Below are 20497 nucleotides of genomic sequence, written 5' to 3'. Positions count from 1 at the left end.
GTATGACCTGGTTGTGTGCACAAACAGATATGGCCGCAATAATGGGGACCGTGAGGGATAAATAATGAACCTGTTGTGTTGGAGTTTGTTGGTCATTCGAATGTTTTGAACCAAACTTCCATTGAAACAGGTTTTTTTTATAGGGGTCAAAGGAAATACCCAGCAGCCCTGGGTGACCTTTGAACTTTGCCCTCCAGTTCACGCCTCTTGCAGAGCCCCTTATATAAACCGCCTCTTTCTTTATGATCTCTGCTAGACTTATTATATACAGTGTAGGCAGCTCTTCAGTCCCTCCATTTGAAGTTAAGTTCAACTATGCGCTGTACTCTTGTACTCTTCCCCCCCTTCTGATGTGCAGTGGATATTTAACATTTATTCATGTTTAATAGTATTTTAATTTCCATCTGAAGCTTGATGATATATGTTGAAACAGTATTACTTTCTTCAGTATTCAAGGGTTGACATAGAGTTTAATTGAGGTGTTGTCCACCCAACTAATGATAAGTAATCAAACAGGGGTGTTGCACCTGTCAATCATTCCAATTAAATCCATGTTTTAGTGGAGCTGCAGACAGAGTAAGCTTACAAAGATTTTAAATGGTAAAACACAATGATGATACAGTTTGGTTATAATGAAAAAGAATAAACCATTCTGTATGCAACAAAGAATTGAACACACGATGCCATATTGCTCCAATAAAGCTTTTATAGAAACAGCTTCTGTTTCCATTTCTTCTAAAACACACAGCAGAATGAATGATGTGACAGTATGGTCTCATAGTTCACAACTTAACCGTAGTAGGCTATCAGCATGTGGATTGAAGTCATTATACTGTACATATACTGTACAACCTTTCACTGAGCAAGGTTGAGAAAAACATCAAAATGTACCCTCCTGAATGACATTTCATTTGTACCCTTCTGAATGACATTGTCACAAGAGGGCGAGTCAGTCAGTCATTATTTATCTCTGTGTAGCACAAACCCACCCAGGCAATGCCAGCAGTACAGTAGTAGTACAGTAGCAGTACAGTAGTAGTACAGTAGCAGTACAGTAGCAGTACAGTAGTAGTACAGTAGCAGTACAGTAGCAGTACAGTAGTAGTACAGTAGCAGTACAGTAGCAGTACAGTAGTAGTACAGTAGCAGTACAGTAGTAGTACAGTAGTAGACAGTAGCAGTACAGTAGTAGTACAGTAGTAGTACAGTAGCAGTACAGTAGTAGTACAGTAGCAGTACAGTAGCAGTACAGTAGTAGTACAGTAGCAGTACAGTAGCAGTACAGTAGAAGTACAGTAGTAGTACAGTAGCAGTACAGTAGTAGTACAGTAGTAGTACAGTAGCAGTACAGTAGCAGTACAGTAGTAGTACAGTAGCAGTACAGTAGCAGTACAGTAGTAGTACAGTAGAAACACAGTAGTAGTACAGTAGCAGTACAGTAGTAGTACAGTAGAAACACAGTAGTAGTACAGTAGTAGTACAGTAGCAGTACAGTAGTAGTACAGTAGCAGTACAGTAGAAGTACAGTAGTAGTACAGTAGCAACACAGTAGTAGTACAGTAGCAGTACAGTAGCAGTACAGTAGTAGTACAGTAGCAGTACAGTAGCAGTACAGTAGTAGTACAGTAGAAACACAGTAGTAGTACAGTAGCAGTACAGTAGTAGTACAGTACTGCTGCTCTCTTTTCATAGCTCAAAAGAAGACTTTGAACTACAGCATTAGAGATTGAGCTCAAAGGAAAGCATTTTCATAGTCCTATCGCAACGCCAGCTTGAGCTGGGAGTTCAGTCTACTGTATATTCTGATTGAGGTAGGAATTCCACAGTGGCATTTTCCCATCCACTCCATGAGCTGCATGCTGCACATCAACACTCACTCAGCTCTGTGTTGTGGTCCTATGGGAGCAGAAGAACAACATCAATGCAGAGGTAGAAAACAATCACAAGCAAGCAGACTAATTCCAACAGACAAATTGGTAGATATAGGACACTAGGTAGCAATGCCACTAGCAATGCATACAGAAAAAGTTAACATACTCACAGCCAAGGGAGGAGATATCTGGCAGTGTTGGACAGCGTGGTGCACTGAGGGGAAGAGGCAGGACCTGGGCAGAGTGTTTGGGATGAAGCCCTGGGCCTGCAGCTGACTCACCAGCCTGTCTACAGTACACAGGTAACACACAAGCACATTACCCTACAATCTGAAACTGACATGCACATTACCCTACAATCTGAAACTGAGATGCACATTACCCTACAATCTGAAACTGATTTCTAAAGCAACTGTAGCTGCCATTACGTCTTACACCAAAAACAGTACTATCAATGTCCTGAGAGGTATAAGAATTGTGCAGAATTTTACAATATGAAATATATATATATATATATATATATATATATATATATATATATATCAGTGGGGGAAAAAAGTATTTAGTCAGCCACCAATTGTGCAAGTTCTCCCACTTAAAAAGATGAGAGAAGCCTGTAATTTTCATCATAGGTACACGTCAACTATGACAGACAAAATGAGATTTTTTTTCTCCAGAAAATCACATTGTAGGATTTTTAATGAATTTATTTGCAAATTATGGTGGAAAATAAGTATTTGGTCAATAACAAAAGTTTCTCAATACTTTGTTATATACCCTTTGTTGGCAATGACACAGGTCAAACGTTTTCTGTAAGTCTTCACAAGGTTTTCACACACTATTGCTGGTATTTTGGCCCATTCCTCTAGAGCAGTGATGTTTTGGGGCTGTCGCTGGGCAACATGGACTTTCAACTCCCTCCAAAGATTTTCTATGGGGTTGAGATCTGGAGACTGGCTAGGCCACTCCAGGACCTTGAAATGCTTCTTACGAAGCCACTCCTTCGTTGCCCGGGCGGTGTGTTTGGGATCATTGTCATGCTGAAAGACCCAGCCACGTTTCATCTTCAATGCCATTGCTGATGGAAGGAGGTTTTCACTCAAAATCTCACGATACATGGCCCCATTCATTCTTTCCTTTACACGGATCAGTCGTCCTGGTCCCTTTGCAGAAAAACAGCCCCAAAGCATGATGTTTCCACCCCCATGCTTCACAGTAGGTATGGTGTTCTTTGGATGCAACTCAGCATTCTTTGTCCTCCAAACACGACGAGTTGAGTTTTTACCAAAAAGTTCTATTTTGGTTTCATCTCACCATATGACATTCTCCCAATCCTCTTCTGGATCATCCAAATGCACTCTAGCAAACTTCAGACGGGCCTGGACATGTACTGGCTTAAACAGGGGGACACGTCTGGCACTGCAGGATTTGAGTCCCTGGCGGCGTAGTGTGTTACTGATGGTAGGCTTTGTTACTTTGGTCCCAGCTCTCTGCAGGTCATTCACTAGGTCCCCCCGTGTGGTTCTGGGATTTTTGCTCACCGTTCTTGTGATCATTTTGACCCCACGGGGTGAGATCTTGCGTGGAGCTCCAGATCGAGGGAGATTATCAGTGGTCTTGTATGTCTTCCGTTTCCTAATAATTGCTCCCACAGTTGATTTCTTCAAACCAAGCTGCTTACCTATTGCAGATTCAGTCTTCCCAGCCTGGTGCAGGTCTACAATTTTGTTTCTGGTGTCCTTTGACAGCTCTTTGGTCTTGGCCATAGTGGAGTTTGGAGTGTGACTGTTTGAGGTTGTGGACAGGTGTCTTTTATACTGATAACAAGTTCAAACAGGTGCCATTAATACAGGTAACGAGTGGAGGACAGAGGAGCCTCTTAAAGAAGAAGTTACAGGTCTGTGAGAGCCAGAAATCTTGCTTGTTTGTAGGTGACCAAATACTTATTTTCCACCATAATTTGCAAATAAATTCATTACAAATCCTACAATGTGATTTTCTGGATTTTTTTTCCTCAATTTGTCTGTCATAGTTGACGTGTACCTATGATGAAAATTACAGGCCTCTCTCATCTTTTTAAGTGGGAGAACATGCACAATTGGTGGCTGACTAAATACTTTTTTCCCCCACTGTATATATATATATATATATGTTACAGTACATCAATCACTGTTTTGAGGGTAGACCAGGGAGTTTTATAAGTAAGTGAGGTTGTTATGGCAGTAACAGGTTGTTTGAGGGGAATTTACCTTGGCAAGCAGCCAGAAACACATTGACCCCCTGCTCCTCCAATTCCTCCACAAGCTGCCACAATGGAAAAACACAGTGTGTTACACAGCACAGTATGGAATATCCCTTGTTCCCTTTCCCTATCTCACGCTCTCTGTTATTCGTTTCAGGAAATGACTGTTTGGGCTCACCTTACATAGTGCTTTGATTGACACAGAGTCCATGAAGATGACTGAGCTAAACTCTAGCACCATACTGCGCCTTGCTCCTGACATTTGAGGTAAGGGCTGGATCTCAATGAGGGCTGCATTCTCCAGTTGAACACGCTGCACCGACTGTATTCACAAAAACACACACTTGCTAATGTTCATAGACTTTCACATTGCATGAATTACAGCTGTCAACCTACAGTATGTACGTGAAGGAATGCACAACTGTGCAGAAACAAACAGTGGAATGTGGTGGTTCTGGGTTGAGTTGTAGTTTATGTTATATTGTCTGGGTTGAGTTGTAGTTTATGTTATATTGTCTGGGTTGAGTTGTAGTTTATGTTATATTGTCTCTGTTAAGTTGTAGTTTATGTCTCGTAGCATGTAGCCTACCTACCTTTCTGAGAGAGCTGAAGAACAGCTCAGCATTTGCAAAGTACAGAGGGTTGGAGCAAGAGAATACAGTTACTCCAGGAATCGGCCTGGCCTGTAAAACACAGAGCAGGCCAGGGTGTTGTTCATCAGCAGCACAGCTGGGACTGGTTAGTTAGTTCAGGTGAAAAGGTGGCTATCATAGAGGTTACCTCAGCATAGAGATGTAGGTCCCTGTAGCAGTCAGTCCCAGGAATATGACCCAGCATTGCACTGTGGGAGCTGAGAGAGAGAGATAGATAGAGAGAGAGAGAGAGTGAAAGAGAGAGAGAGACATAAACAGACAGAGCGAGTAATGAGTCAATACAAAAGAAAGAATGAGAAAGAAAAGACATGAACAATTACCATAGGTGTTGTGCGAATCCCATAACATGCACCCAACCTAACGCATGAACGACACACTCACAGTTGAGTCCTGTAGATGACAGTGATCAGAGAGAGGGCCAGAGCAGCAGCCAGGCCCAGATCCAGGTTGAAAAGCAGGGTGGATATCAGGGTGGCCAACCACACCAGCTGTAGGGAGAGAGGGGAGAGAGACATAGGAAAGTCCCTGGATTAGAGGCCTTTATGGGGTGATCAGTGATGGCATATGGGATGGATGATGGATGTTATATGGAGGTTGTTGTTGAATAATACCAGGTCCAAGCGGTCAGATGCCCAGAGCACTGGGACTTCCCGAAACTGACCCAGAATCCCTTGCAGATTTACCACAATGACCACTGCTAACACTGCCTGTAACAGACACACATAGAGACAGAGCAACACCTATAAACACTTACAAACACAAAGGCAGGGAATGATACAGAAGCATATGGACACAAAAACAAACAAATGAACGCAAACACAGACAAAACATCTGATTTCAGTGTTAGAGAAGGGATTGTAGAAGGTGTTATAAATGACTTGAGTACTATTGGCAGCTGCTCAAAGAGATGTCCAATCTTCAGCAAGATGGTGAGCATCATCAGAGCAGAGAGAAGCCCAGCCGCCTGTGGAGAGAGGGAGCGAGGGGGAGAGATTAGAAAAGCGAGAGCGAAACAGAGGGAGATACATATAAGAGAGGGAAGATGTGAGATTAAGTCTTTACCTGTGCCGGAGTTTGGTCTAGCACACAGACAACTATGGACTACATATTCCCCAAAGGAGACCAGAGTTCAATTCCAGAGCCAGACTTTAAATTCTGTGTCCCTCTCACATGTAATACTACAGTATGTATCCCTCTCATTTCAATACTATAGTGTGTCTATCACAAAAAACAATTCCATTCACCTGATGTGTATATGCGGAAATCTCTCCACCATTTCCTGGTTGCTAAAATTCTAATACTTTGCCTAATTTCAGTTTATGTGACAAAACAAGCAAGTATAGTGTAGAGAATCATTGTAACATCTAAACTGCTGTGAAATATATTTTCCATAACCAAAACACTTTGTAATTTCAGCTGTTTGAAGCTGGTGTACGAAATCAAAAGTAAAAGATGCAAAAAACTAAACATAAAAACGGGAAGCATAGAAATAGCGCATTGCTTTCAATGAGAATGACATACACTATATAAACAAAAGTTTGTGGACACCTCTTCTAATTAGTGGATTTGGCTATTTCAGCCACACCCGTTGCTGACATGTGTATAAAATCGAGCACACCGCCATGCAATCTCCATAGACAAACATTGGCAGTAGAATGGCTTTACTGAAGAGCTCAGTGACTTTCAACGTGGCACCGTCATAGGATGCCACCTTTCCAACAAGTCAGTTCGTCAAATTTCTGTTCTGCTAGAGCTGCCCCGGTCAACTGTAAGGGCTTTTATTGTGAAGAGGAAATGTCTAGGGGCAACAAAGGCTCAGCCGCGAAGTGGTAGGTCACACAAGCCCAAAATCACCATGCGCAATGCCAAGCGTCGGCTGGAGTGGTGTAAAGCTCGCTACCATTGGACTCTGGAGCAGTGGAAAAGCGTTCTCTGGAGTGATGAATCCCGCTTCACCATCTGGCAGTCCGACGGATGATTCTGGGTTTGGCGGATGCCAGGAAAACGCTACCTGCCCAAATGCATAGTGCCAACTGTAAAGTTTGGTGGAGGAGGAATAATGGTCTGGGGCTGTTTTTCATGGTTTGGGGTAGGCCCCTTATTTCCAGTGAAGATAAATGTTATGGCTACAGCATACAATGACATTCTAGATTATTCTGTGCTTCCAACTTTGTGGCAACAGTTTGGGGAAGGCCTTTTCCTGTTTCAGCATGACAATGCCCCAGTGCACGAAGCGAGGTCCATACAAAAATGCTTTGTCGAGATCGGTGTGGAAGAACTTGACTGGCCTGCACAGAGCCCTGACCTCAACCCCATCAAAAACCTTTGGGATGAATTGGAACGCCGACTGCGAGCCAGGCCTAATCGCCCAACATCAGTGCCCAACCTCACTAATGCTCTTGTGGCTGAATGGAAGCAAGTCCCCACAGCAATGTTCCAACATCTAGTGGAAAGCCTACCCAGAAGAGTGGAGGCTGTTACAGCAGCAAAGGGGGGGACCAATTCCATATTAAGGCCCACGATTTTGGAATGAGATGTTCAACGAGCAGGTGTCCACATACGTTTGGTCATGTAGTGTATCTATAACTCACATTTCTATGTGAAATTTGTTGGGTCGCCCAAAAAGTTACATATTGCAGCTTTAAAGCTGAAACCCCAGTGCATTTGTTATTATTTTTGTTTTGTTGAGGAAATGGAGGAGAGGAGCGTCCGCCAGCGCGGTAGAAAGAAAAATCGCAGTACATCTGGTGTTCTATCGCACATGCAATGTCAGAGGGAAAAAAAATGTTCATTGTTTGAAGTAACTTCTTTGTTATTGTAATATACCAAAAAGACGTGGCAGTTTCACTGCTAGGAATTCCAGCTATAAAAAATAAAACGCTACCTGAGTTTTCACCCCAACACTCTCTTGGACCGTACTGCGTGACAAAGAGCAGCTGACGGCGAAACACTGGAACATCCCTCCAATTGTGTTGCAGAGGCCTATCGCCAACAGGTCCTACAGCAGGGAGAGACCAATTATAGCAGTGAAATAGCGGGAGAGAGAAACTGGTCCTCCAAACAGTGGTGTGAGGATAATGAGTTCATTATGAGACAATTTCAGAGCTCATTTCTCTGTTACCTGGTTGCTGTCCATGGCGTAACCATGTTTGTGGGCAAATATTCTGCCCATGGAGGAGGTAAAGCCAAAGCCCACCACAGCCAGGGACAGAGCCGGACCAAACAGCTCCTTGACCTGGGCTAGAGAGGGGAGGGCTGGGGAGGACAGGCTGAAGCCACAGAGAGATAGAGGGGACATACTGGTAGTTTCATCATATTTTTGTATCCATCTCATGTAGCCTGTGAACATAACACTGTAATAATAAGGTTTTATGTCACAAGTAAATTCATTTTCAGTCTTGTTTTCTCTACATGGCACAAACAGATGAAGAGAGACAGTAGGACTGACCCAGTGGGTATGTGTCCTACAACCTGGACACTATGTTGTCCTGACAACTCCAACTGCACTGACAGGAAGGTGGCCAGCATTATCTGAGGATAAAATGAAGAGGACAGAAATACCTTTATGCAATTCTGACTCAACTCTGACTGTGTGTGTGTGTGTGTGTGTGTGTGTGTGTATATGTGTGTCTCACCAGCACCAGCTCCCATGGAATGGGCATGGGTAGCTTGGTCTTGAAGAGTCTATTCAGCATCTTGCCTCCCACCAGGATCCCCATGGAGACGGCGGAGACGACCAGCGTCCCAGGCGTTGCGTTAGTCACTCTAGACAGCACATCAACCAGCGTCTGACACACACCGGGGTACAGGAATGAAGACAGGGACACACACACACACTTTCTCGCACTCTCTCTGTCTCCTATACATGCACACAGACACATACACGCACATACACACACACACACACACACACTCACAAACAAAGCTCACCCAGCCTACAGCCAGGAAACCGCTGTGTCTGTCGGATGAGATGCCAACGAGTAGAGGCAGCTGGTGGATGGTGATATGGAGGGCTGCTGCCGTGGTATAGCCGCTCACCAGGGGCTGAGACAGCCAGTGACACACATCCCCTCCTCTCAACAAGAACAACACTATCTGTAGATGGGGATAAGTAACATATATAGCCTGTCATCCTAAGACGTGTGTGTGTGTGTGTGTGTGTGTGTGTGTGTTCACCTGTATAAGGCCACAAAGGAAGGTAAGTTGTACTGCCACACACACTCTGGCCATCTCTCTGTCGCCGTCCTGCTCCTCAACACTGTTGCTAAGCAACTCCACGCTACCCGTCACAGTGCCAATCATGATAGAAAGAATGCCGAAAGTACCTGTGTGTCAGTAATGCATAGAAACATACAGATATTATACTCAAAGTACCTGTGTGTCAGTCATGCATAGAAACATACAGATATTATATTCAAAGCCTTGCACTCTTTTCTCGCTCAGGTTAACTGAACTCTACCAACATTTCACTCTTTCAGCACTAGCTGAAAGAAAACTAATGCCAATGAGGGAAGTTGAATATGCACACCACTTCAGGTGATGAGAGTGACGTAGAGGTCAGTGCTAACACTCACCCACTGAGATGTGTCTGGATGTCCCAAAGATGAAGTAGATGACCAATGGATAGAAAGAGGTGTAGAGACCAAACACAGGAGGCACCCCAGCCAGCAACGCATTAGACATGCCTTTGTGGGAGAGAGAGATTGATAGAGAGAGGGGGAGGGAAAGAGAAAGAGAGAAACACAGACAGTGAAATGACAGTTCCAAATTAAGCATCTGGGCTAAAGCAGACATGGGAAGTTGGTATACCATGTGCATATCAATCTCATTCATATCAGTAGCTCAAGGTAGTCAGTGGTACCTCCAGGTAGGTGCATGATGCCCACACTGATGCCCGAAATCAGGTCTCCGATGGCGTTTTCTCTGAGGGAGTAGCGAGGCAGCCAGGCGAGGACAGGAACCAATGACAACATACAGCTCTTCAGCCTGGGACCAGAACACCTGGGAGAGGAGACACACCATAGTTGGGGTTAAATCGTAGACATAAAGGGTTAATTCCTCTCTGTTGAAGTGGGCACACATGAATATGTAGGCCAAATAAAAAATTTGTTAATGTAAAAGGAAATGTAATATATAAAAGAAACACCAATAATGTGATACTGTCCCTCATAATAATATACAGTATGTCCCTCATGACACCCAAGACTACTGGGGGTAGGGTTAACATTCACGGCACAATGAATATATAGAGCATGAATACAGCGCTGGGGCAAACAAGGCTCCACTGTCACTCACCAGCATTCTGCCTTCACCCTCTCCCAAACCGACCGGGACGTCTTTCCCAACCGCTGACCCAGTATATCCAACTGTGCTTCGTCCAGCATGGCTGTGTGATCAGGTAGGACAGGCTGGAGAGGATTAAGAATAATACTGTCCATCTTGAAGTCAAGGGCACAGCGCAGGAACACTCTCCAGCACTGCTATATAAGGACGGTCAGCATTCACTGACTGCTGCCAGTTTTCCATTTGCTAATTTCTCTCTATTTTGTGTATGAATAGTTCAGTGAACCAGTTTAGATATAATTAGAGTGAATGTGCAAAATAATAGCATAGTAATTAAATAGAAAAATAGCCAAACAATGTGTGTGTGTGGGAGAGTAAATACTAGGTGAAGATAAAACCTGTACAAAACCATATCCAGAGAATGAGCAGGCTGGTGTCATGTGAGTGTGTTTACCGTACACCACGTGTGCCGGGGAGGGTGGAGTGAAGCCTTGAACTGTACTCAGAGCAGCGGGAAATCCCTTCCCCTCCCCTCAACTATTAAATGCTGCTGAACACCTCTTTTATAATGGCTCGCATTCAGACAGAATGGCACCCTAAGTAGTGCACTATATAGGGAATAGGGTGCCATTTGGGATGTAACCAAAGAGCCATGGCTTAAAAGTAGGGCCTTTCCCAGGAAGGAGAACCCAAACGAACTCCTTGATCTCCTGGCCCATCTACAGTTGATTAAACACCACACTGTCATGTTCACAGGAGGACTTCAGCTATCTAACAAACTCATTTATTTCTAGTATAATGGTTGGTGGATTACAAGGCATCAGCCTCTACTAGACTGAACCAATCCCTCAAAGCCAACACCAGTGTGGAGACCTGAGGAAAACATTCCACACACATATGAAATCAGGGAAACACAAAACTACTCGAATACTCAAATATGTTATGAGATATTTGAGAGGAACCAAATGTTGTATTTATAGCAGAACTAATAAATGGAACCGGTAATAAATACTGATTAGAGTAGAAATGCCCCTGATTACATTCATATCATGAATTATTACTTAATACTTCCACAAGATCTTATCTACAGTGGGACCTGGATCTTTTTCGGGCCGTTCCAAGAACTTGATATGCGGAGGAAATGAAACACTGTGAGTCACATGTGTAAGGGAAGTCTGGTTATTTATCGGATGCCTCTCTTTATAATAAAATAAACTCAGCTCCAAATTGAATAACATTATCAGTGGGAGAATGGAAAAGAGAACTAGATTCAGTTGTATTCAGAATCTGTTGTTCCAATGTGCTTTAGAATGACAAAAGGAGTGCAAAGCCATGGAGAACGGAATATGTCATGTCTCACGGACGTGATAAAAATGGATCAAATTGACTTCCCTTCAAGCCAATCAGAATCGAGTAGTCAACAATGCCAATGTATAACTTTCAATCAGCATGATAAAGGTAGACATAAGTTTAACATCATATGATTTAACTTGTATTTCAACTCTTATGGCACAAAGTAGTAGAGTTGGTACAGTATTATAATTATACCTACTGTACCAACAACTCACATGTTCAGGGGGCAGGTTTTCAAAAACAGAGAGCAAAATCATCCTCTATTAAAAGTCTGATCCCCTGACATTTGTTTAAAATATTGCAGCGGTTTCTCTGGAACTTGAGACAACGATGACAATAACATTTTGATGGGAAAGAAATGTTGTGAATCCCTGGCCCCTAGCCTGATGCCACCATGATGTGTCTGCCCATGGACTCATAGAGACCACAGGGTTATAAGACTGTCATCCTGAGGACAAGGTCCAAATGAACAACATCAACGCCTCTTCCTATCAGTCTCACCGTCCACTGATATCAGATACCCACATATGTCAGTTAGCAAGGGTGGGCATGTCTGTGTGTGTGTGTGTGTCTGTGGATTAGGTTTTAGGTGTGAGTATGAGTGTGCACGTCTCTGTGTAGGTGAGCTCAGGTATCTCTAACAGTGAGTGAGGACAGGTGTGTTTGATTATTTGTAGGTGTGGGTTAATTCTTCTGCTGTGCTGACATGCATAAAGGTCTTTGGATAAATTATCTTAGTTCTCAAACCAGCCTTCCATTATAACCATTTGCCACATCACACTGTAGAACATAAATCAAATCAAATCAAATTGTATTTGTCACATACACGTGTTTAGCAGATGTTATAGCGGGTGTAGCGAAATGCTTGTGCTTCTAGCTCCGACAGTGCAGTAATATCTAACAATTTCACAATATATACCCAATACACACAAAAAAGTAAGGAATGGGATTTAAGAATATATACATATATGGACAAGCAATGACAGAGCGGCATGGACTAAGATACAGAAGAATATTATAGAATAGAATGCAGTATATACATATGAGATGAGTAGCGCAAGATATGTAAACATTATTAAAATTAGTGTTCCATTTCTTAAAGTGGCCAGTGATTTCAATAAGCAGCAGCAGCCTCTAATGTGCTAGTGATGGCTATTTAACAGTCTGATGGCCTTGACATAGAAGCTGTTTTTCATTCTCTCGGTCCCAGCTTTGATGCACCTGTACTGACCTCGCCTTCTGGATGATAGCGGGGTGAACAGACAGTGGCTCGGGTGGTTGATGTCCTTCATGATCTTTTTGGTCTTCCTGTGACATTGGGTGCTGTATGTGTCTTGGAGGGTAGTTTTCCCCCGGTAATGCGTTCGACAGACCGCACCACCCTCTGGAGAGCCCTGCAGTTGTGGGCGGTGCAGTTGCCGTACCAGGCGGTGATACAGCCCGACAGGATGCTCTCATTTTTGCATTTGTAAAAGTTTGTGAGAGTTTTAGGTGATAAGACACATTTATTCAGCCTCCTGAGGTTGAAGAGGCTCTGTTGCGCCTTCTTCACCAATCTGTCTGCGTGGGTGGACCATTTCAGTTTGTCAGTGGTGTGTACGCCAAGGAACTTGAAGCTTTCCACCTTCTCCACTGCGGTCCCGTCGATATGGATAGGGGGTGCACCCTCTGCTGTTTCCTGAAGTCCACGATCATCTCCTTCGTTTTGTTGATGTTGAGTGAGAGGTTATTTTCCTGGCACCACACTCCCAGAGCCCTCACCTCCTCCCTGTATGCGGTCTCGTCATTGTTGGTAATCAAGCCTACTACTGTTGTGTCGTCTGCAAACTTGATGATTGAGTAGAAGGCGTGCTTGGCCACACAGTCATGGGTGAACAGGGAGTACAGGAGGGGGCTGAGCACGCACCCTTGTGGGGCCCCAGTGTTGAGGATCAGCGAAGTGGAGATGTTGTTTCCTACCTTCACCACCTGGGGGCAGCCCGTCAGGAAGTCCAGGACCCAGTTGCACAGGGCGGGGTTTAGACCCAGGGCCTCGAGCTTAATGATGAGCTTGGAGGGTACTATGGTGTTGAATGCTGAGCTATAGTCAATGAACAGCATTCTTACATAGGTATTCCTCTTGTCCAGATGGGATAGGGCAGTGTGCAGTGTGATGGCAATTTTATGGATCTGTGGATCTATTGGGGTGGTAAGCAAATTGAAGTGGGTCTAGGGTGACAGGTAAGGTAGAGGTAATATGATCCTTGACTAGTCTCTCAAAGCACTTCATGATGACAGAGGTGAGTGCTACGGTGCGATAGTCATTTAGTTCAGTTACCTTTGCTTTCTTGGGTACAGGAACAATGGTGGCCCTCTTGAAGCATGTGGGAACAGCAGACTGGGAAAGGGAGAGATTGAATATGTCCATGAACACACCAGCCAGCCAGAGGACGCGGCCTTGCGGGGGTTAACATGCTTAAATGTCTTAATCACGTCGGCCATGGAGAAGGAGAGGCCACAGTCCTTGGTAGTGGGCCTCGTCAGTGGCACTGTCTTATCCTCAAAGCGGGCGAAGAAGGTGTTTAGCTTGTCTGGAAGTGAGACGTCGGTGTCGGCGACGTGGCTGGTTTTCTTTTTGTAGTCCGTGATTGTCTGTAGACCCTGCCACATACGTCTCGTGTCTGAGCCGTTGAATTGCAACTCCACTTTGTCTCTATACTGATGTTTTGCCAGTTTAATTGCCTTGCGGAGTGAGTAGCTACACTGTTTGTATTCTGCCATATTCCCAGTCACCTTGCCATGGTTGAATTTCTGGTTCGCGCTTTCAGATTTGCGCGAATGCTGCCGTCTATCAACGGTTTCTGTTTAGGGTAGGTTTTAATAGTCACAGTGGGCACAACATCACCTATACACTTCCTGATAAACTCAGTCACTGTTTCAGTGTATATGTCTAAATTATTTTCGGAAGCTACCCGGAACATATCCCAGTCCGCGTGATCAAAACAATCTTGAAGCGTGGATTCCGATTGGTCAGACCAGCGTTGAATAGCACAGGTACTTCCTTTTTGAGTTTCTGCCTATAGGAAGGGGGATGCAAAAAGGAGTCGTAGTCAGATTTGCCGAAAGGAGGGCGGGGGAGGGCCTTATAACCATCCCGGAAGTTTGAATAGCAATGGTCGAGGATTTTAGCAGCGCAAGTACAACAGTCGATATGTTGATAGAGCTTCGGCAGCCTAGTCCTCAAATTTGCTTTGTTAAAATCCCCGGCTAAACTAAATGCAGCTTCAGGATATGTGGTTTCCAGTTTGCATAAGGTCCAGTGAAGTTCTTTGAGGGCCGTCGTGGTATCGGCTTGAGGGGGGATATACACAGCCGTGACTATAACAGAAGATAATTCTCTTGGGAGATAATACGGTCGGCATTTGATTGTGAGATATTCTAGGTCGGGTGAACAGAAGGACTCGAGTTCCTCTATGTTACTACAATTACACCATGAGTCGTTAATCATGAAACACACACCTCCGCCCTTCTGGTTTCCGGATAGATATTTATTCCTGTCTGCGCGATGAACTGAGAACCCATCTGGCTGGACCGATTCCGACAGAATATCCCAAGAGAGCCATGTTTCCGTGAAACAGAGTATGTTACAGGCCTTGATGTCTCTCTGGAAAGAAATCCTTGCCCGTAGTTCGTCGACTTTGTTAACCAAAGATTGAACATTAGCAAGTAGAATACTTGGAAGCGGTGGGTGGTGTGCGTGCCTCCTAAGTCGGACCAGCAGGCCGCTCCGAGTGCCTCTCCTCCACCAGCGATGTTTTGGGTCAGCCGTTGGAATCAGTTCAGTTGCCCTAGGGAGAGCAAACAAAGGATCTGCTTCGGGAAAGTCGTATTCCTGGTCGGAATGCTGGTGAGTTACCGCCGCTCTGATATCCAATAGTTTTTCCCGGCTGTATGTAATGATGCAAAACACTTTCTGGGCTAATAATGTCAAAAATAATACATAAAAAAACAAAATACTGCAAAGTTTCCTAAGAGCTAGTCGCGAGGCCATCATCTTCGTCGGCACCACACACTAAGTGACATAGTGACTAAAACAAATTATTCTGAGACAAATAGAGACTTTTTAAAATGTTTTACCCAGTCTCAGGAGATAATTCTTGCCAACCTTACATTATAAACATTGACACATTATATCAAACATTAACTTTCTTTATATCATTTAAAGTGTTATGATGACTAAATGAAATGCTATAATCTTATGATTTTGAGAGAGAAATACAGGTCTTTATATTACCATGTCTTGGGAGAGAATGATTGCCAACCTGCAATGGAACCATTTGCCACGTTATAGCTAATGTATCAAACATGAATTTAGATAGACTATGGTTAGCATACCAGACTACATAAAACTCTACCATCAAATAATTCTGAGTTTTATTTGTTTCAGCATGTCTGGGGGGAAAATTTACTTTTTTTATCTGTGATTTTTTGTTGATATGTTTTAATCTAATAAATTACCTTATTTAATCCTTAATATACTGTCTCAAAGCCCCACCCCCAGATCCAGACAGCCAATAACAAAACATTCTTAACACACGTCACACACACACAAATGTTTAGTACTGTAATCACTGGGCACTATAACATACAAACATTGAGAATAAATGTGCTTTAAAAGCAGTATCCCTGGACAGAGTTTATCAGAAATGGTTCAGATGATCTGCACATGACCATGGTCCTGGTGTGGTCCTTGGTGTACCATCAAGGTGGTCAGTGCTGGACAGTTGTCCCGTATTTCAGAAGGACAGTACCTGACCACCGGTGCAAGTGCTTGACCTTGGTGAGGTTGTGATGCAACCAGAACTGGACCATTGTCCTGGTGAGTGGTCAAGTATTGTCCTAGGTAATGGTCATGCTGTGGTCAGTCCTGAGTTGCTGTTCTAGGTCATGGTGTGTTGTGGTCAGTCAGTAGTGGATCTGTCTCAGCAGCAGCATGAGGTCTCGGATGCGTTCAGCGCGGCTGTGGGGGGACTGGTGCAGCGGCAGCTCGAAGAAGGAGAAGGTGAAGCTGCGAGAGAAGCTGAGGTTGGTGACAGGTCTGAGGGGGGGCAAGCGGGGGGCACGGGGGAGCCTGTGCTGGGGGAGCACCCTGCGCCTCACCCTCACAGCCCTGCCCCCCTCCGTGGGCGCTGTGACTGGGGGCGAGGGGGCAGGGCTCCGGACACCTACACCCCCTGACAGGTGTCGGGGGAGTTGGGGGGACAGGGCTGTGGGGAGAGGGGCGGGCGGGGGTGGGGGCGGAGGGATGCTAGTGAAGGAGGATTCGGACAGGGACAGCCCGCCCCACGGGGTCATGTTGTCAGGGGGGATGTTGGCAGAGGTCTGGGCCGGCTGGGTGCGCTTCCTCCGTGTGGCCTGAGAGGGGCGCTGGTGGGTTGTCATAGTAGGCTTGACTGTGGAGGAGGAGAGATTCTTCTCAGTTTAAACCATGTTGAAAAGATAAGGCAGTAAATGTTCAAATGGACTGATTTAAAGCTGAAATCCACAGTTGGTGAAACTGCCACGTCTGTTTGCTATATTACAACAACAATTACTTCAAACAATGAACACTGTTTCTTCCCTAGGACGCACGATTAGAACAGCAGAATATGTAATGTTGCTTTTCTTTACCAAGATGCTGGATGCTCCTCTCTCTTTCAGTTCATCAACAAAACAAAAACAATAACAAAGGTGCTGTTTCCCCCTTTACGGATTTCAGCTTTAAAATAACTTCATTTGTCACAGATATACAGTGGGGGAAAAAAGTATTTAGTCAGTCACCAATTGTGCAAGTTCTCCCACTTAAAAAGATGAGAGAGGCCTGTAATTTTCATCATAGGTACACATCAACTATGACAGACAAAATGAGGAAAAAAAATCCAGAAAATCACATTGTAGGATTTTTAATGAATGTATTTGCAAATTATGGTGGAAAATAAGTATTTGGTCAATAATAAAAGTTTCTCAATACTTTGTTATATACCCTTTGTTGGCAATGACACAGGTCAAACGTTTTCTGTAAGTCTTCACAAGGTTTTCACACACTGTTGCTGGCCTATTCCTCCATGCAGATCTCCTCTAGAGCAGTGATGTTTTAGGGCTGTCGCTGGGCAACACAGACTTTCAACTCCCTCCAAAGATTTTCTATGGGGTTGAGATCTGGAGACTGGCTAGGCCACTCCAGGACCTTGAAATGTTTCTTACGAAGCCACTCCTTCGTTGCCCGGGCGGTGTGTTTGGGATCATTGTCATGCTGAAAGACCCAGCCACGTTTCATCTTCAATGCCCTTGCTGATGGAAGGAGGTTTTCACTCAAAATCTCACGATACATGGCCCCATTCATTCTTTCCTTTACACGGATCAGTTGTCCTGGTCCCTTTGCAGAAAAACAGCCCCAAAGCATGATGTTTCCACCCCCATGCTTCACAGTAGGTATGGTGTTCTTTGGATGCAACTCAGCATTCTTTGTCCTCCAAACACGACGAGTTGAGTTTTTACCAAAAAGTTCTATTTTGGTTTCATCTGACCATATGACATTTTCCCAATCCTCTTCTGGATCATCCAAATGCACTCTAGCAAACTTCAGATGGGCCTGGACATGTACTGGCTTAAGCAGGGGGACACGTCTTGCACTGCAGGATTTGAGTCCCTGGCGGCGTAGTGTGTTACTGATGGTAGGCTTTGTAACTTTGGTCCCAGCTCTCTGCAGGTCATTCACTAGGTCCCCCCGTGTGGTTCTGGGATTTTTGCTCACCGTTCTTGTGATCATTTTGACCCCACGGGTGAGATCTTGCGTGGAGCCCCAGATCAAGGGGAGATTATCAGTGGTCTTGTATGTCTTCCATTTCCTAATAATTGCTCCCACAGTTGATTTCTTCAAACCAAGCTGCTTACCTATTGCAGATTCAGTCTTCCCAGCCTGGTGCAGGTCTACAATTTTGTTTCTGGTGTCCTTTGACAGCTCTTTGGTCTTGGCCATAGTGGAGTTTGGAGTGTGACTGTTTGAGGTTGTGGACAGGTGTCTTTTATACTGATAACAAGTTCAAACAGGTGCCATTAATACAGGTAACGAGTGGAGGACAGAGGAGCCTCTTAAAGAAGAAGTTACAGGTCTGTGAGAGACAGAAATCTTGCTTGTTTGTAGGTGACCAAATACTTATTTTCCACCATAATTTGCAAATAAATTCATTACAAATCCTACAATGTGATTTTCTGGAAAAAATAATCTCAATTTGTCTGTCATAGTTGACGTGTACCTATGATGAAAATGACAGGCCTCTCTCATCTTTTTAAGTGGGAGAACTTGCACAATTGGTGGCTGACTAAATACTTTTTTTCCCCACTGTACAGTTGACATAGGGCAAGGTTGTCTTTGAATTTGTATAGTATACAGTTTTATAAATGTATGTAAATGTGACATCTTATTCAAGTGTATAAAAGTGTTTTACTAAATCAAGATATTCATACCTGCATAGGCTATACACTGAGTGTACAAAACATTAGGAACACCTGCTCTTTCCATGACATAGACTGACCATGTGAAAGCTATGATCCCTTATATATGTCACTTGTTAAATCCACTTCAATCAATGTAGATAAAGGGGAGGAGACAGGTTAAAGAAGGGTTTTTAAGCCTCGAGACAATTAAGACATGGATTGTGTATGTGTGCCATTCAGATGGTGAATGGGCAAGACAAAAGCTTTAAGTGCCTTTGAACGGGGTATGGTAGTAGGTACCAGGCGCACAGGTTTGTGTCAAGAACTGCAACGCTGCTGGGTTTTTCCTGCTCAACAGTTTCCCATCTGGCCAACTTCACATAACTGTGGGAAGGATTGGAGTCAACATGGGCCAGCATCCCTGCGGAACGCTTTCGACACCTGGTAGAGTCTATGCCCCGACGAATTGAGGCTGTTCTGAGGGCAAAAGGGGGTGCAACTCAATATTAGGAAGGTGTTCCTAATGTTTTGTATATTTAATGTACAAGGTGTATCATTTTTCATGTGCATTTCCTTGCCCTTGTTCTAACATGCTGTCCTTTCCCTGTGTGTCTCTGTTGATATGATCAAGTGTCTGTGCGTTGACAGAGGACAAAGCCAGAGGAAAACAAACACTTGAGAGCCAACAGAGAGGAGAGGAGAGAGGAACAGGTCTCTTAGACCAGTTAGTATCTGACACTGGTCCAGGACCAGCGGTCAATACAATGGAGCAGAAGGACAGATAATGTTAACACTCATGTTACAGTGTCTATATTACATACCAGCACTTTTCTTTATTGGAAAGGGAGTATGTCTGTTCACTGCTGTTCCTAGGGAGCGTCTTCAAATACATACTGGATTGGAAGTGAGAATAGCAACACAAGGGGGTTTTCTTGTTTGGGCAAAGGTCCGTCCTCTCTCCTCCGTGACCTGGACACTGATAAGTGCTCGAGGAGTGTGTCAATTCGTTAGTAGGCAAACGGAAGACGGTCCTCCCCTTCTCGATAGCCTCCTTATGGCGAGCAAACACAAGTGTATCCTACCGGATTCCTTCACGGAAGAGTTTTGAAATCTGCCACACCCCTTTTGAATCAGCTATTGTTTTCTCGGAGGAGAAAAGCATGTAAATATTTAAAAAACGATATTCTACTTCCCCCTTTATCTATAAAATGTCTTGCACAACTAGCTAAATTAGTTTTTATCACTTTACACATTTATTTTGGGATTCCACCCTGTAAACGTCATTTGCCTGATGACGCGCGATTGGAGGAGAATCTAATTTCATACAAGCGCATTTTCTCTCTCCTTGCCGCCTTTCCTCGATGATCTTTGACATTTTTCAAAAAGGAGACCAGAGAGGACACAGGAGCAAATCTAATTGGGAAAAGGCCTGATAGTTAGTTCACTGCACCTGTAGGTTTACTTCCAGAGGAGCCAATCATAGGCAACCGATCCCGTGACATCATAGATCCTGTGGCCTGTGATGACAGAGCAGAGAGTTCAGTTTATCTCCATGATAACACACAACAACTTGGTCAAGAATGTCACCAGTTTGTAGTACTGTACCTCTTTGGTGGGTGTGCAGAGCTCCTCAACTTGGG

The 20497-nt window shown here is 44.2% G+C and overlaps 1 protein-coding gene across 1 annotated transcript in view; it reads right to left on the bottom strand.

Moving 5' to 3' along the window:
• Positions 1–1609: 1609 nt before the first annotated feature.
• The window catches only part of LOC121537237 (cadherin EGF LAG seven-pass G-type receptor 3-like), a 69299-nt gene continuing 50411 nt past the window's right edge, over positions 1610–20497 (bottom strand). Inside the window, exons 40-58 of the mRNA XM_045206916.1 lie at positions 16542–16796; positions 10062–10246; positions 9628–9767; positions 9341–9451; positions 8943–9091; positions 8697–8861; positions 8402–8554; positions 8215–8297; positions 7888–8035; positions 7651–7764; positions 5653–5730; positions 5378–5473; positions 5148–5254; positions 4894–4963; positions 4707–4796; positions 4292–4435; positions 4121–4175; positions 2042–2160; positions 1610–1896 (exon numbers count right to left, since the gene is read on the bottom strand). Coding sequence (XP_045062851.1) covers positions 1867–1896; positions 2042–2160; positions 4121–4175; positions 4292–4435; positions 4707–4796; positions 4894–4963; positions 5148–5254; positions 5378–5473; positions 5653–5730; positions 7651–7764; positions 7888–8035; positions 8215–8297; positions 8402–8554; positions 8697–8861; positions 8943–9091; positions 9341–9451; positions 9628–9767; positions 10062–10246; positions 16542–16796 — 2292 coding nt within the window. The 3' untranslated portion in view covers positions 1610–1866. The remainder of the gene's footprint in view (positions 1897–2041; positions 2161–4120; positions 4176–4291; positions 4436–4706; positions 4797–4893; positions 4964–5147; positions 5255–5377; positions 5474–5652; positions 5731–7650; positions 7765–7887; positions 8036–8214; positions 8298–8401; positions 8555–8696; positions 8862–8942; positions 9092–9340; positions 9452–9627; positions 9768–10061; positions 10247–16541; positions 16797–20497) is intronic.

This window comes from Coregonus clupeaformis, chromosome 24, assembly GCF_020615455.1.
Source record: "Coregonus clupeaformis isolate EN_2021a chromosome 24, ASM2061545v1, whole genome shotgun sequence".
In the NCBI taxonomy this organism is placed as follows: domain Eukaryota; kingdom Metazoa; phylum Chordata; class Actinopteri; order Salmoniformes; family Salmonidae; genus Coregonus; species Coregonus clupeaformis.
Note: the sequence above shows the minus strand (reverse complement) of the source record. Positions and strands in the feature narration are given on the sequence as shown.